Source organism: Ammospiza nelsoni, chromosome 6 (assembly GCF_027579445.1).
Source record: "Ammospiza nelsoni isolate bAmmNel1 chromosome 6, bAmmNel1.pri, whole genome shotgun sequence".
In the NCBI taxonomy this organism is placed as follows: Eukaryota; Metazoa; Chordata; class Aves; order Passeriformes; family Passerellidae; genus Ammospiza; species Ammospiza nelsoni.
In genome coordinates this window covers 44,572,005-44,584,452 of record NC_080638.1, presented here as the reverse complement: position 1 = coordinate 44,584,452, position 12,448 = coordinate 44,572,005, and the positions used below count along the sequence as shown (strand labels likewise).

Sequence of the window (12,448 nt, the reverse complement as noted above, 5' to 3'; positions counted from 1 at the left end):
GAAGTAGTACTTAGGGAGATGGTTTAGTGGTAGACTAGATTTGTGCTAGGTTAATGGTTGGACTTGATAATCCGCAAGATATTTTCCAGTAAATGGTTCTATGATTCTCTGATTGTGAAACCTAGGCATCCAACATCTGTGTGCTCAGTACTATGATTGGAAGCAAGGCTTTTTCATGTAACTTGCAGAAGCAAGATTCTATACTGTGGGGCTGAATGACAGGATGAGATATATTGCTGTAGCTCCAGCACTATGTGTTATCTTTTCCAAGCATACTGGGACAGTGCTACGTATTTCAATGCATATGCCACAGTTAATGCCTCTGAATTGTCTGATGTGGGGACTGTAGGAGAACAGAAGACATTGCTCAGCCATTAAAAAAAAAAACCAAAAACGTTTCCAAACACCATTTTGTGGCTATGTTTGTGTCATCAGTACAGACAGGGAATTACAGCTTAAACCTGAAGAGAGAATACCAGCATGAAACCCGTTTTGTATTTCTATCCCAAGTCTTTGTATTTCTAGTAGCATGGTCATAATTAAACATGAAAATGATGTAGGCAAGCTACTGTTCCCTTTGGCCATTTCTGGTAGTCGTTCTATTTGCTGTCTGGCATCCATAGTGCACAATAAAGCTGGACAAGTCAGGCTTATTCTTAGGTGTAGTGAATTCTACTTCTTGACCTATCTGATCTAGAATTTTACAAATGATACAGACTTTTCAGTATTAATGCTGTAGTAATGCATCTGAGTCACTGGGAGGGTTTCAGTGTTCCCTGAAGGAAAACTCATTGTTGTACCACATTTGGCACTCTCTATGTTTTTCCTGAGTTTGAGTTATAGTGTCAGCAAAACAGTGATCCAGATATCCTAGTCTTTTGGGTCACGTTTCAGCCCAAGGACACCAGTTTACACCACGTGTTACCAATTTGGAGGGGTATCACTGGCAAAAGGGAAGGCTCCAGGTTTGCTGTAGACTGAGGTGGAGGAAGACAGAGCTTGGAAGCTTGAGAGAAATACAGCAATGAAAAATTCACCCCAGGCTGTTTATGAGCAATAACATGCTTATGAAGAAAATCTCAATATGCCATCTGCACAGGCTCTGGGAATGGTATGCTGTGAAATTGGGCCTTCTGTGGTATGTTCTCTGCAAAGATCTCAGTGTGCCATACAGACATCACAGCCGAGGAAATGAAAGCCCTCATACTGTAACACAATGACAGAATATGCCAGTAGCAAACCAGGAGAAGAGGCAAACCCCTGTCTCTGCTGCCTCCTGCAAGGTGATGCTGCCTTACTCATTGCTACTCTGAGGGAGATACTGATCTGTGCCTCTTGTTTCCTTCTCTCCCATCGTGACTCTTTATTGTATATACACTGTGACAGGGGGAAGGAAATACATTACAGAGTTGTTGCTGCTGTTGGACCCCTGCCACAGAGCATCTATCCATCAGTGTCATCATGCAAACGCAGGGCACTTGGTATTTGTTTACATCCTGAGAGGAAGAGTGTCCTCACCCCTCCGGTCAGATCAGATGTTATTTCAGGGAAAGGAAGAGCCTTGGAAGCACTGTCTTGGCCAAGACACATGAGGTATGTGAGAGGGAGGGAATCCCAAAGTGATGACAGGGCAGGCCAAGTAGTTTAAATCTGACCTTGCCCTTCAGGAACTATTTCTGTTTATTGGTGGTACTTCATCCCATGGTTCTCCTTTCTTAAAGCAAATGGCAAACAAAGGTATATTAAGTGGTACTCAGAGGGATTCATTCCCACTCCCTCTTAGATTTGCCTGATGGACAACATATGCTTTTGTCCAGGTGATAGTCATGTGGGATCTAACTACCAGCCTTGTGCACATTTGGCTGTATTCAGCCCCCTCCACAAGTCATGTAATAACTCCATGTATTTGCAAAGTTGTCATAAATGATGCAGTTCTCAAGCACTAAACACAAAACTATGAGTCCACTGACTCACACTTTATGCTGTCTTACTGTGATATCTGTTACTCACCCCTAAGAGCGCTCTGGGTCTTCCATAAATATCTGGCCTGGTAATGACCTGCTTTGATGCCTGGGACTCCAGAGCAGGGGAGGAGTTGTGGCATCACATTGGAACTGAGGGAAGTGCTGCAGGTGGTCACAGCCTGCAGCTCCACCTGCCTCCAGAGGCCACACAACAGGCCCACACCACTTGGGGCATATGCATTGCATGTGTGCTCCAGCACATGTGCCTGCCTGCCAGACTTGCTCACAGGAGTACGTATGTAGGCACACGTTTTGGGACTTCCTGTTCATCCACAGTGTGTGCTCTGACACACAGTCCCTTGCAAACACAATCCCAGAACTCCAGAGGTCTCCAGATAGCCGGCTGGGCCTCCTGTGCTTCACTCCATTCCCTGAATGTGGACTGGTGCAGTCTCTGTGTAGTGTGAGGAGCATGACCCCCAAACCTGCCATCCACAGGAGAGCGTGTCCTGCCATAACTCACTGCTTGTATGCAGGTTGTAGCATCCTAAGCTCCCAGATTGTTAAGAATTTATTTCAGCAGCTTTGCACTCTTACCTAAATTTTTTCTTTCTGTGCTTTCTAATGGGATGGGGCCCTTTGCACTCTCACTCTAGGAGACAGTGTTATCAGCACTGTCTGTATTATTTTGTAGCCAAAGTATCTGCTTATGACTGAACATTGAAAAGCATGTGACAAGTGAAGGACAGTGCATACTCTGACTGTGATTTGACCTAAAGAAAAAAATTGGGACTGGATTCTACTGAGCACATTGCTGAAATCCACATAGCAGATATTTGCCCATTTTTACAGTTTGGTAAACTTTATTGTGTGTGACATATTTAGAATTATTATGAACAAAAGAGCTGAGGAAGGATACCTATTTGCAGGCTATTTACAGATCCAGTTGCTGCTGGCTGGGCTTCACATGTTCTTTTTTTTTTTTTATAATCCACCAGTAGAATACTAGGGAAACATCCAAACAGTCTTTGATCATGGGAAAAGGCTCTTTCTGTGAAGCAGGGATGTAACATGTATGCAGAGCCTTGGATCTGGATTTGAACTTTCTCTAGTTTGGCTGTGGATCCCAGGCATGCTGCCTGAAATACTTTCTGAAGTAGATTATATCTTTTAATCCAAACATGTTGGGACATTTGGAGTGTCATGAGTCATTTGGAGCACATTCTCTCCAATCACAGTTACACTTGCATATATATTAATTATCAGATCCTTGATTGTCAGAACAAACTGGTAGTAGCTCAAGGAAACAAGAGGTGCAAAACAAAAGCAGTGTGTTGATTCCTACTGATTTTACTGAGAAGGGTACCTCTTTCTAGAGAAAGAGCTCTGAATGAGCCTGTTGAGCAGTCTATAGAGGTAGTGCCCTGTAAGTCTCATTCCCAGAACAGTAATGAACACTGATGGGCTAGGTAATTTTGCAGTAGATTCAGTGGATCAGTTGCTTTCTTAATCTGTTCACCTTGTTATCTACCACAACGAGCTGGTTTAAATTAATAACATTCATAATTTTTATGCAGTTGGTGGGGGGGGGGGAGATGTTACCAAGTATCCAGTTGAAATTATGAAAATTATGAAGAGTTGAAAAGCTCAGCTCTCCAAAGCACCTGGCCTGCAGTGTGCTCAAGCCCAGTTGAACACTTCCCAGTGATACCTTCACACACATCCCCCCAAAAGCAGCTGAGCACGTGCCAGCTCAGGAATGTCACAACACAATCTGAATGTTCTGCAGCTGTGGATGTGGCCCGTACCAGGGAACAGAGCCACTCCTCCTGGGTTGCTGGCATTCTCCAGCTGGAGGAGGGAGCAACCCAGAGCAAACTAGAGAGGAAAAGCATATTAGAGCAGATGAGCAGGAAGAATTACAATGAGGAGTCTGCTGAAAGTGGTACAGTGTGAGGAAAGAGCCATGAAAGGATGGGGGAGCCTGAGACTGGGGGTTGGTTGCCAGTACTGGGTGCTGAACACAGATTTTTGGAGCCAGTTTTAGGCATCTTCATAATGCAGTACCAGAGAGCAGTGCTGTGTCACCCAGGGGCCCCGTGTCAGATCCTGAACTGCGTTGCCACCATGGCTGTGCTCACCACAGCCACGCTCAAGAACTGGCCAGGAGCAAAAGCACTGCAGTGCTGGAGGGCACAGTGACCTCCCTGAGAGCTCCTGAGAGCTCCTGGGGCTGCTGCTCTCCTGTGGTGGGCAGGACCAGCAGGAAGGCCTGCTGTGTACCACAACTCCTGATCCAGAAAAAGAATGTCCATCTATGAAAAGCCAGGCAGGGCTGTCAAACAGAGATCCTGGCTCGCTCTAGAACCAGGGCAAATGAGTCAGTACTCTGCTTGGGATAATTAATCCTGATAAAAGGCAGATGTATTTTTAATGCTTGCAAGAACTTGGGCTTCTATATCTGCTTGATAACTGCAACCATTCATTCATAACTTGTCTGCAGCTATGGTGCTGCATATCCTTGGTCTCTGCTGAACTGCACAGCCTCTCACTGCATTTGCTGCACACACATTATTTTACAAACCTTCCAGTAGTGCGGGAACTTTGGCTAGACCATTTTGAAATATGAGGCTGACTCTAGATGAAATTCTTACCCAGACTTACGCCGAGTAGAGTTTTTTTTCCCAGTTCTATTTCAGAAGTCAGGTGGGATGCTGCAATGCCTAAGCCCTCTAAAGACTGCCTAATTTCATCCTTTTGAGACAAGTCATACTTCAAAAATCCTACATCTTGCTTTTCAGGCTTCAGTTTAACAAGGCTGACTTTGGGCTAAGCAGGTGTATTCCAGCTTTTCCCAGTGGGAGCTTCTGGGCTTTCCCCACCCAGTTCTCTTTACTTTGCGTTCCTCCTTCCTTTTCTCTGTCCTGTACACCTTGCTGACCTGCATAGAGAAGAATTTTCCTAGTGAACAAGTGTTCAGGAATCCTAAAGCCTATAATAAAGGCAGGCAAAGATTCCATTCATTTACTTATACATTCATTTACACATACATAGATTATGGGATCCTTTCAATCAGAAAGCCCTGTGTTGCTGTGAAGGCTTTCATCCTCATTTTGCAAACAGAGAAACTGAGGCAGAGACATTAAATTACTTGCTCAAGAGCTTAAGTAGTTGGCAGCAGTCAGAGAAAAAGCAACTTAGTTTGACTAGAAGTCCCTGCTTTAATTTTTAAACATCACTGCTGTCCAGGAAAACAAAGAAGAAAGGTTATTTACATATGACAGAGCTAAACATTACCTCCTCTCCTTGCCATCCTTAATGACTAGCCACCTTGTCATGGGTTCCAGTGAGGAATAAATTGTTGTTTTGAAGCTTTGCAGAAATCTGCTTTTTGAACACAAGAAAGTTATTTAACCTTATCCAGTACATTTTCTTCTGTTAAAAAGGGGGAAAACAATTTCAAATAAACATCAAATATTTCCAAATTCTGTCTTTCCTTACTGTCGTTTCACAGCATTTCAGAAGGATGTGCCACAATGTACTTAGCATGTGACAGACACTGAGGGAATCAAGAGGACAAATACTTTCACCCTACTGTGCTTGATTTACTTCTTGTATTTTCACCCACTAAAAGCAAACTAGAGTGATTAGCAATCACTAATTTGCATTTTGTTTAATTCCTTTGTTAACTTCAGCCACAGTGAAGCAGGTAAGACACTTGCTATGAACTAATTCACCTAGGGAGATTCTCGGTTTCCTGCAGCTTCATGATGCTGCTTTCTCCTGGGCATTGTGTTTTGATTCATCTGACACAACTCTCATGACTGTTTACTCTCTTTTTCCAGCTTCTGGCCATCCTCACTGCTTTTTCTGTCACCTAGAGCTTGGCTCTGACCGGGAAGTGCCTTCCAGTTTTGTCCGCTATGTAGATGTGGAGTTTGACATGCCCACCACTTCTGCGTCCAAAGCCGCTGTCCGCTCCATCTCTGTCGAGGACAAGACCGATGTCAGGAAGTGGGTCAACTATTCAGCACACTACAGCTACAAGGTAAAACTGAGCAGTGCTGATCACCATGGTTACTTTGCATGCTTCATTGTCTTGAAAGTATGGGCAGACAGGGAAAATACCATGGACAATAGAGGTGGGAATTTGGTTCATGCCAGGCTGTGTGCAGTAGCTACCCATGTGCAGCTATTGATTCATGACAAATAAGCAGTGGATTATCTCAGCAAAGATGGAATAAATTTGCTTGCAGTTGTCTGTGGAAGAGCGTGCACACAGCCAGCTCCTGGAGATTAGCTGATAGGGAGAGTTAGACAGGAGTTCTGCTGCTCTTCCCTAGTTGGGAGTGCTACCGTGGGAGTCCTACTGCAGACAAAAGAATCACAGTATTTCTCTGCCTAAATACTTCTTTCTTCTGCCTGCCCTAAGGAGAGGAGCAGATAGGGAAGAGCACTATGTATGTACCTGCCAAAATATCTCAGTAAATTTGCATGTTAGCTGAATACTCAGCAGAGAATTTGGCATTCTACATTGCCTTCTTTGTGAGCAATGATAAAGAGATTCTGAAAAGATTCTCATGGCAAATATTTTTACTGGTAATTGTAATTATATTTTTAGTAGTTTCTCAAATTCACTGGAGATAATATTTCCTAAGTATCTCTTTTAAGAATTAAAACATTGGATTATTCCCAAGTTTTTGGAGATGTGGAAATTTAGAACCCAAACATAGATCCCCTTGGCCCTATCCCAATCCAAACTGGTATTTGTAGGCCAAAGCACCTCTGAGCCTGAGGACAGCAGGGAATGTGCTGAGATTTGGGGTAATGTTAGGTACTGCTTCAAGAAGCAGGGAGTTGATGATCCTTATGGGTCTCTTCAAACTCAAGATCATTTAAAAACTTTCTTTGCTTTATACATCAGCCTTCTCAGAATTTATAATTAAGGCTGATTTTCTGCTGTCACGTAGAAAGCCACCTATCGTCTGCAGATTTGGTTCTGAGCTTGAATTCAGAGTACAACTGGGAATGGTAATGAATATAAAGTCATGTGAGTTCTCTGCATGACATTATCTCTTTTGGAAATTATTTCATGACACTGCTGAATTGTAGAACTGCTTAGATTAGGCTGAAAATCCTTATAGTAAATAAAATCCAATTTTCCCTGATCCTCAGTCTATTTTTCCTCGCAGCCCTCTCAGGTCACCAAGAGTTTCTTCGCCTGAGCACAAGAACACCACAGAGAAAGATTTGTGAACCTTTTGTTTTCCTTTCTCATTACAAATATTCTTCCTCTTTTTCTTCTACCAGGTCGAAATAGAGCAGAAAAAAAGCTTGAATGAGGATCTGAAGGGAGAAAGGACTGCAGATGTCAATGAATGTGCTACACAGTAAAGGAAGATCAGTCTGCAAGTCCCAAGAGGGTTGGTCAAATTAAAGACCTGGAAGAAAGGACTTGCAGGGCTTGGGTATTTTTCTTTTAAAAAATTAGGGACTACTACTTTTAAAATAATGCTCTGAAGAGTATAATTTTTTATAATTCCATACTTTGAGAAGAATGTGGTCAGGGTTTGTTTGGAGGGGATCCACGGGCTTTTGCTGGAACCAGTACAGTTGTACAGTCAAGCCTGCCTTTTCTGCCTTTTCACCATTTAGGTTCTGCACTCAAGTATGGTCTGGCAACCATCTCAGCCACACCAGAAAACAGCCTTTATCTCACAATCTTGCCCTCCCACATTAAGCATTTTGTTTCAATGCCTTTTGGTTTGGCCTTTGACTGAATTGCTTCCTTCTGAACTGCCAAATAAAATTCAGGGAGGATCAAGTGGAAAATTATATAAAATCTCCTTTCTGAAATGGTCCACAGAGTGAAAACCCTGAGCATCATTCTGAAGAATCAACATGCTCTGCATCTTAAACAAAGAGAATTGTCTCTGTGTTGAAGGAGATGAACTACGGACAGGACAGCTGATCACAGAGCTGTCCCTCTCTTCAGCCCTTCCTGTCATCCCTGGAGTGACATGTCACTGTGCACATTTTCACAGGGTTTGCACAAGTTGCAAGAAAGCCTCTGCAATTTCTTAAAATTTTTACTTTGTAGTCTGAGCTGTTCTGGTACCTTGACTGAGCATGGTCATGGCTGCTAGTAATAGGGAACGTGTGTTACAGTAGTGGAGGTACCAGAGGGACTTTGCTAAGATTAGATCATTCCTGCCTAGAAAGATATTTAAGGGAAAAACATGGGGGTTTAGTTTTGGGCTTGGGGGTTTTTTGTATGTTTTCTTGGATGGGTAAAATGGGTGGTTATTGAAAATGTCAGAACACAATTACTTTAACAGAAAATATTTGTTTTCCTGAAAATCCTTGGAAGTCTGTCCAGCACAATATTATTTTCATGTTCTATCTTGAACCAACAATATGAGTAACTTGTATCTTTATAATACTCCCATTAACTGGGCTCCAAAATCTCTTTCCAAAAATTAACAAGCTTCTGTCATGGAGATTTTTTATCCCCGCTTACCTGGAAGTAATAGCAAGTCTTAAAGCTTCTTTCTAAATAAAAATGCAGAAGATAAAAATCACTCATTCACACATCTTTTCAGAGAAAACAGTGTTAAAAGTACCCATTTTTAGTTGTTTCTATGGCTTGTGTAATATTTTGTCTCGTAATGTTAAATGTAAAGTAAGTAATTTATTAAATCATTTATCTTTTGAAAGGTTACTACTGACTATAAAATACACATTTGGAAAACTTTGGCAATGTAATTTAAAATCATAATGAATTAAAATGAAAGCTTTTTTATAAATTTATTTCATTTTACATTTAATATTAAAAAATTAATACACTCTTGATTTACCACTTTCACTGTGACTCCTATAAAAATTACTACAATGTTAAAATCGCAAATAAATAATGAAATTAATTTAATTGAGCCTGAAACTGGTAGTCGTAGAATTTAAAATAAATTGTAGGGAACTTTAAATGCCTTTTTTATATGCACCTACATTTCAAGCCTGCATCACCCTAGTGACACATACTTGGACAAGTACACCACTGTAAATGGTGTACATGTAAATGGTGTAAATATGTAAAGTCTCAATTCTTGTAGGACTTACTGACAAGCCTGTAATACTCCACTGCAGGTAGCCCCCTGGGCCCAGGATGTTCCTTGGAGCACACCAGGTAACACTAAGCATTTGCAACATCTCTCTGTAAATGTAAGAATGCTATTAACTTTTATTAAGGATTTTGAGATCAATGGATTAAAATTTCTGGTATTATTCATGATAACTTGTATAGGTTGTGAAATACTTGGGAGCACAGGGCTGAATTTGTGACTGATTCTCAGCTCTGGCACAGGCTGGCTGTGATAAGTTGCATGGCAACTCCTCTTCAAAATTCACTCCTGTTCAAAGGCAGTCGAAGAATTTCTGGGTGGTCTTCTTGCTTTTCACTGCAGCTCCTAATGTACAGTTTCTGAAATCTCACCATCAAGAAATAAAAAAATATTTAAAAAAACAAACAAAAACCAAGCTGAAGCAGTGCTGAGATGTTACTGAGGAAACATGAGAATGTTTTGTGAAAGAAATGGAGATATTTCTACTCTGACCTGCAGGCTCAGTGTCTGATTTTTTTGCCTATTGCCCCATAGCTCATGGAAACACAAATAAGTAAGACAAGTTAGCAAAGTTATGTTGTACACCTTAAGAAGGGAGAAAATAAAAGGAATATAATTTTCCATCACTGTTGAATTGTTAAACTACTCAGCCTCTGTCATACTTGTGCCACAGAATATTCTGTGTTCCAGTAACTGAAAGATAAAAATACCGGACCTTTATGGATTTACTTAATTTCTCCACCACTTCATCACTGGTTTTTTGTTTTTTTAAAATTCAGAATCAATGGATGAAAAACCTGACTCTCGTCTTTCTTGTGTAGTTGTACACAGAAGTATTTCTTCCAGTCATCATGAATTTATGCAGGCAAAACTGGATAAGTGTTGTGATTTATATGAAAGTTATTTTAATCCATTCTTATCTCTGGAGAGATTTTTAGATGTACCTGCCACTGAGTTCTCAAGTGTTAAGGATGAATAACTCAGCCAGAATCTCAAAAGATCTTAATTTCCTTATTTCCTAAGGACTGGACTAAATAGTTTGATTTTTCAAAAGAGTGCTAATAACCAAAATTTTTAAGAAGTCTATTGTTGGTGTCACCAGGTGTCTCAACTGAATTATTTTTTGAGTCCAGCACCATTACAAGCATTGAGAATGTGAACACTGGGATCCTAAGTGCCCTTACTGAGGTCTCCACTGTTTTTCATTGATTAAACAGTGCCAATTTTTCACTGTTACATACTGTCATATATGTACTTTATGTACATATACTCTTCACCCATGGGAGTACAGTAGTAATTTGAACAGACTTGATTGGAGTGAAGGGAAAAGATCTGAGAAGAGTTTGAAAATAGCAGAAGTTCTTTAGATACAAGCAGTGCCTGTAGTGGGGGATTTTTATTTGTTTTTTAATCATGCAGAAAAATCTCTCTGACTAGTTTCATATTACTGCTTCTTTTGAGAAAGATGCAGTCACTGTCCTTTGGTATATTTGAAAGCTTTGTAGTACTCAAACACTCCATGCAGGAAATGTGCCTTCAAGGTAAGCATGCCTTTACTCCCTGAAGTGATTACCACTTTCAGTCCTCTTTCTATTTCTCATTAGGGTTTTAATATTTGTACTGTGGTAAGACGAGGTATTGTATGGAATTTTGCCTAGAAACATGAAGTGTCTTTGATCACAAGGGGTAAAGATGAACAATATCTCCAGGCAGCTGAGGTTATTTTAGTTAATATCTCTTTCATTTATTAACTATGGACACTCTGCTAGAAAAGGAAAATGGGTGAATTCATCTGAGAAATACTAAAACTGACTGATGTTATTTTGGTTCTTTTATTTAGATCTAAATTTAGTCATCCTATGAAGGAGTCAGATAGAGCAGTAACATTATAAACACTACAGAAATAATCTTCCTGCTCTGGTGGGTTGCTGCCTGACAGTTACTTGATAGGATGTCCAGCATCTGTCCACATTATTTGGTAGCTGCTAAAACTCCCTCTTGAACTGTCACCTCCCAGGATAGACAGCAATTGCACGAGAAAGGGCATGAAAGCAACTGGAAAAGGTGAATGAAGTTCAGCCTGGAGGTGCTTGCTCTTTTGCTTGCACAAAATTCTCAGTCATTTCTTTGGCCCTTCAGTGCACTGATCAAGTCCTTGATAGGTCACCTTTGTTCCAGTTGGTGAAAAATTTCTTTCAGTTACTCTTAGCAGCTCATGTGCATAGCTGTATTAATCTCTAGAACTGACCAGCACAAGAATTTACAGCACACAGAGATCACCTAGTGGATGAAGTACTTACCCTCTTCTGCCACTAAAGTTAAATCTACATCATGACAAGTCTAAGATACAAAATTCTATGTGACAACCTGCATAGCTCTTCCTAATGTTCCTGTTTTGTTCAGTCAGCCAGCCACCCATCACACATTCAGCCATCCATCCTCCCATCCGTCCTACCCTCCTTCCCTGTCTCTCTCATACTTGCAATTTATTCTTTGCACTATTGACATTGATTGGTTTGATTGTTATTTTGTAACATGTTCCTACCTTCTTATTTTGTAAAATAAGTAAGTCTATACACTGGCTAACTTCATAGAAATGGTTTATTTTATTTCTTTATATCAGTTGAAACGGGATGTCATGTTTTTGTTTAAACTACAGGAAAATTTAAATAAATGTTAAGATGAAACAGCATATCCACACTTTCACTGTGAAATTGAAGTCGTATGTGCTGTATATTCTGACAAATCAGAGATCTTGAATTCAGAAGAGGAAAAGGAATATTTTGAATGGTATAAAGGACAACATAAATTAGAAGTTTAGGGACTACATACAGAAAAGAGAGAACATCATTTGATCCAGCAGTTTGAACAATAGACTGCAAGGGAAATGGAGCAGCCTAGAGCCTGAGCCACGTAACAGTTTGAAGTAGTACCAACATAATATGGAAGATGGTCCAGCATTTGGAAACAAAGTAATTGAGGATTATAGCCTCTGCTCAGTGGTCTCTTCTTTGACCACTAAAACCAGGAGTACATGAAAGAGTGAGCAGAACGTGTTTGCAAAACAAGTATCAGGTCTAAAGTCCGTAGAGTCCTCTGATATGATTCTCTGAGTTCTTTCAAAGTTCAGTAAGCCATGTGCCATTTCATACATCTTTCCACTTCACTCAGAGTCACTGAGACCCACTTCAGTCTATTGTTTTTCTCAAAAAGCATTCCTTGTATCAGACTGAAGAGCTGGGCGCTTCTCTTGGCCAAATAAAATCAGATACTCATCATAAGTGCTGTTCAGAGTATTGCTCTGAGCTCAGTACAACTGACAGTAAGTCAACCATTTTACAGTATCAGAAAATGGAGGTACACAAG

At 40.7% G+C, this 12,448-nt stretch overlaps 1 protein-coding gene across 1 annotated transcript in view; it reads left to right on the top strand.

The window, feature by feature from the left end:
- STON2 (stonin 2) overlaps positions 1-11,774 on the top strand; it is a 53,187-nt gene extending 41,413 nt beyond the window's left edge. Inside the window, exons 6-7 of the mRNA XM_059473710.1 lie at positions 5,810-6,012; positions 7,275-11,774. Of these exons, the coding sequence (XP_059329693.1) occupies positions 5,810-6,012; positions 7,275-7,358 (287 nt within the window). The 3' untranslated portion in view covers positions 7,359-11,774. The remainder of the gene's footprint in view (positions 1-5,809; positions 6,013-7,274) is intronic.
- Positions 11,775-12,448: the final 674 nt, after the last annotated feature.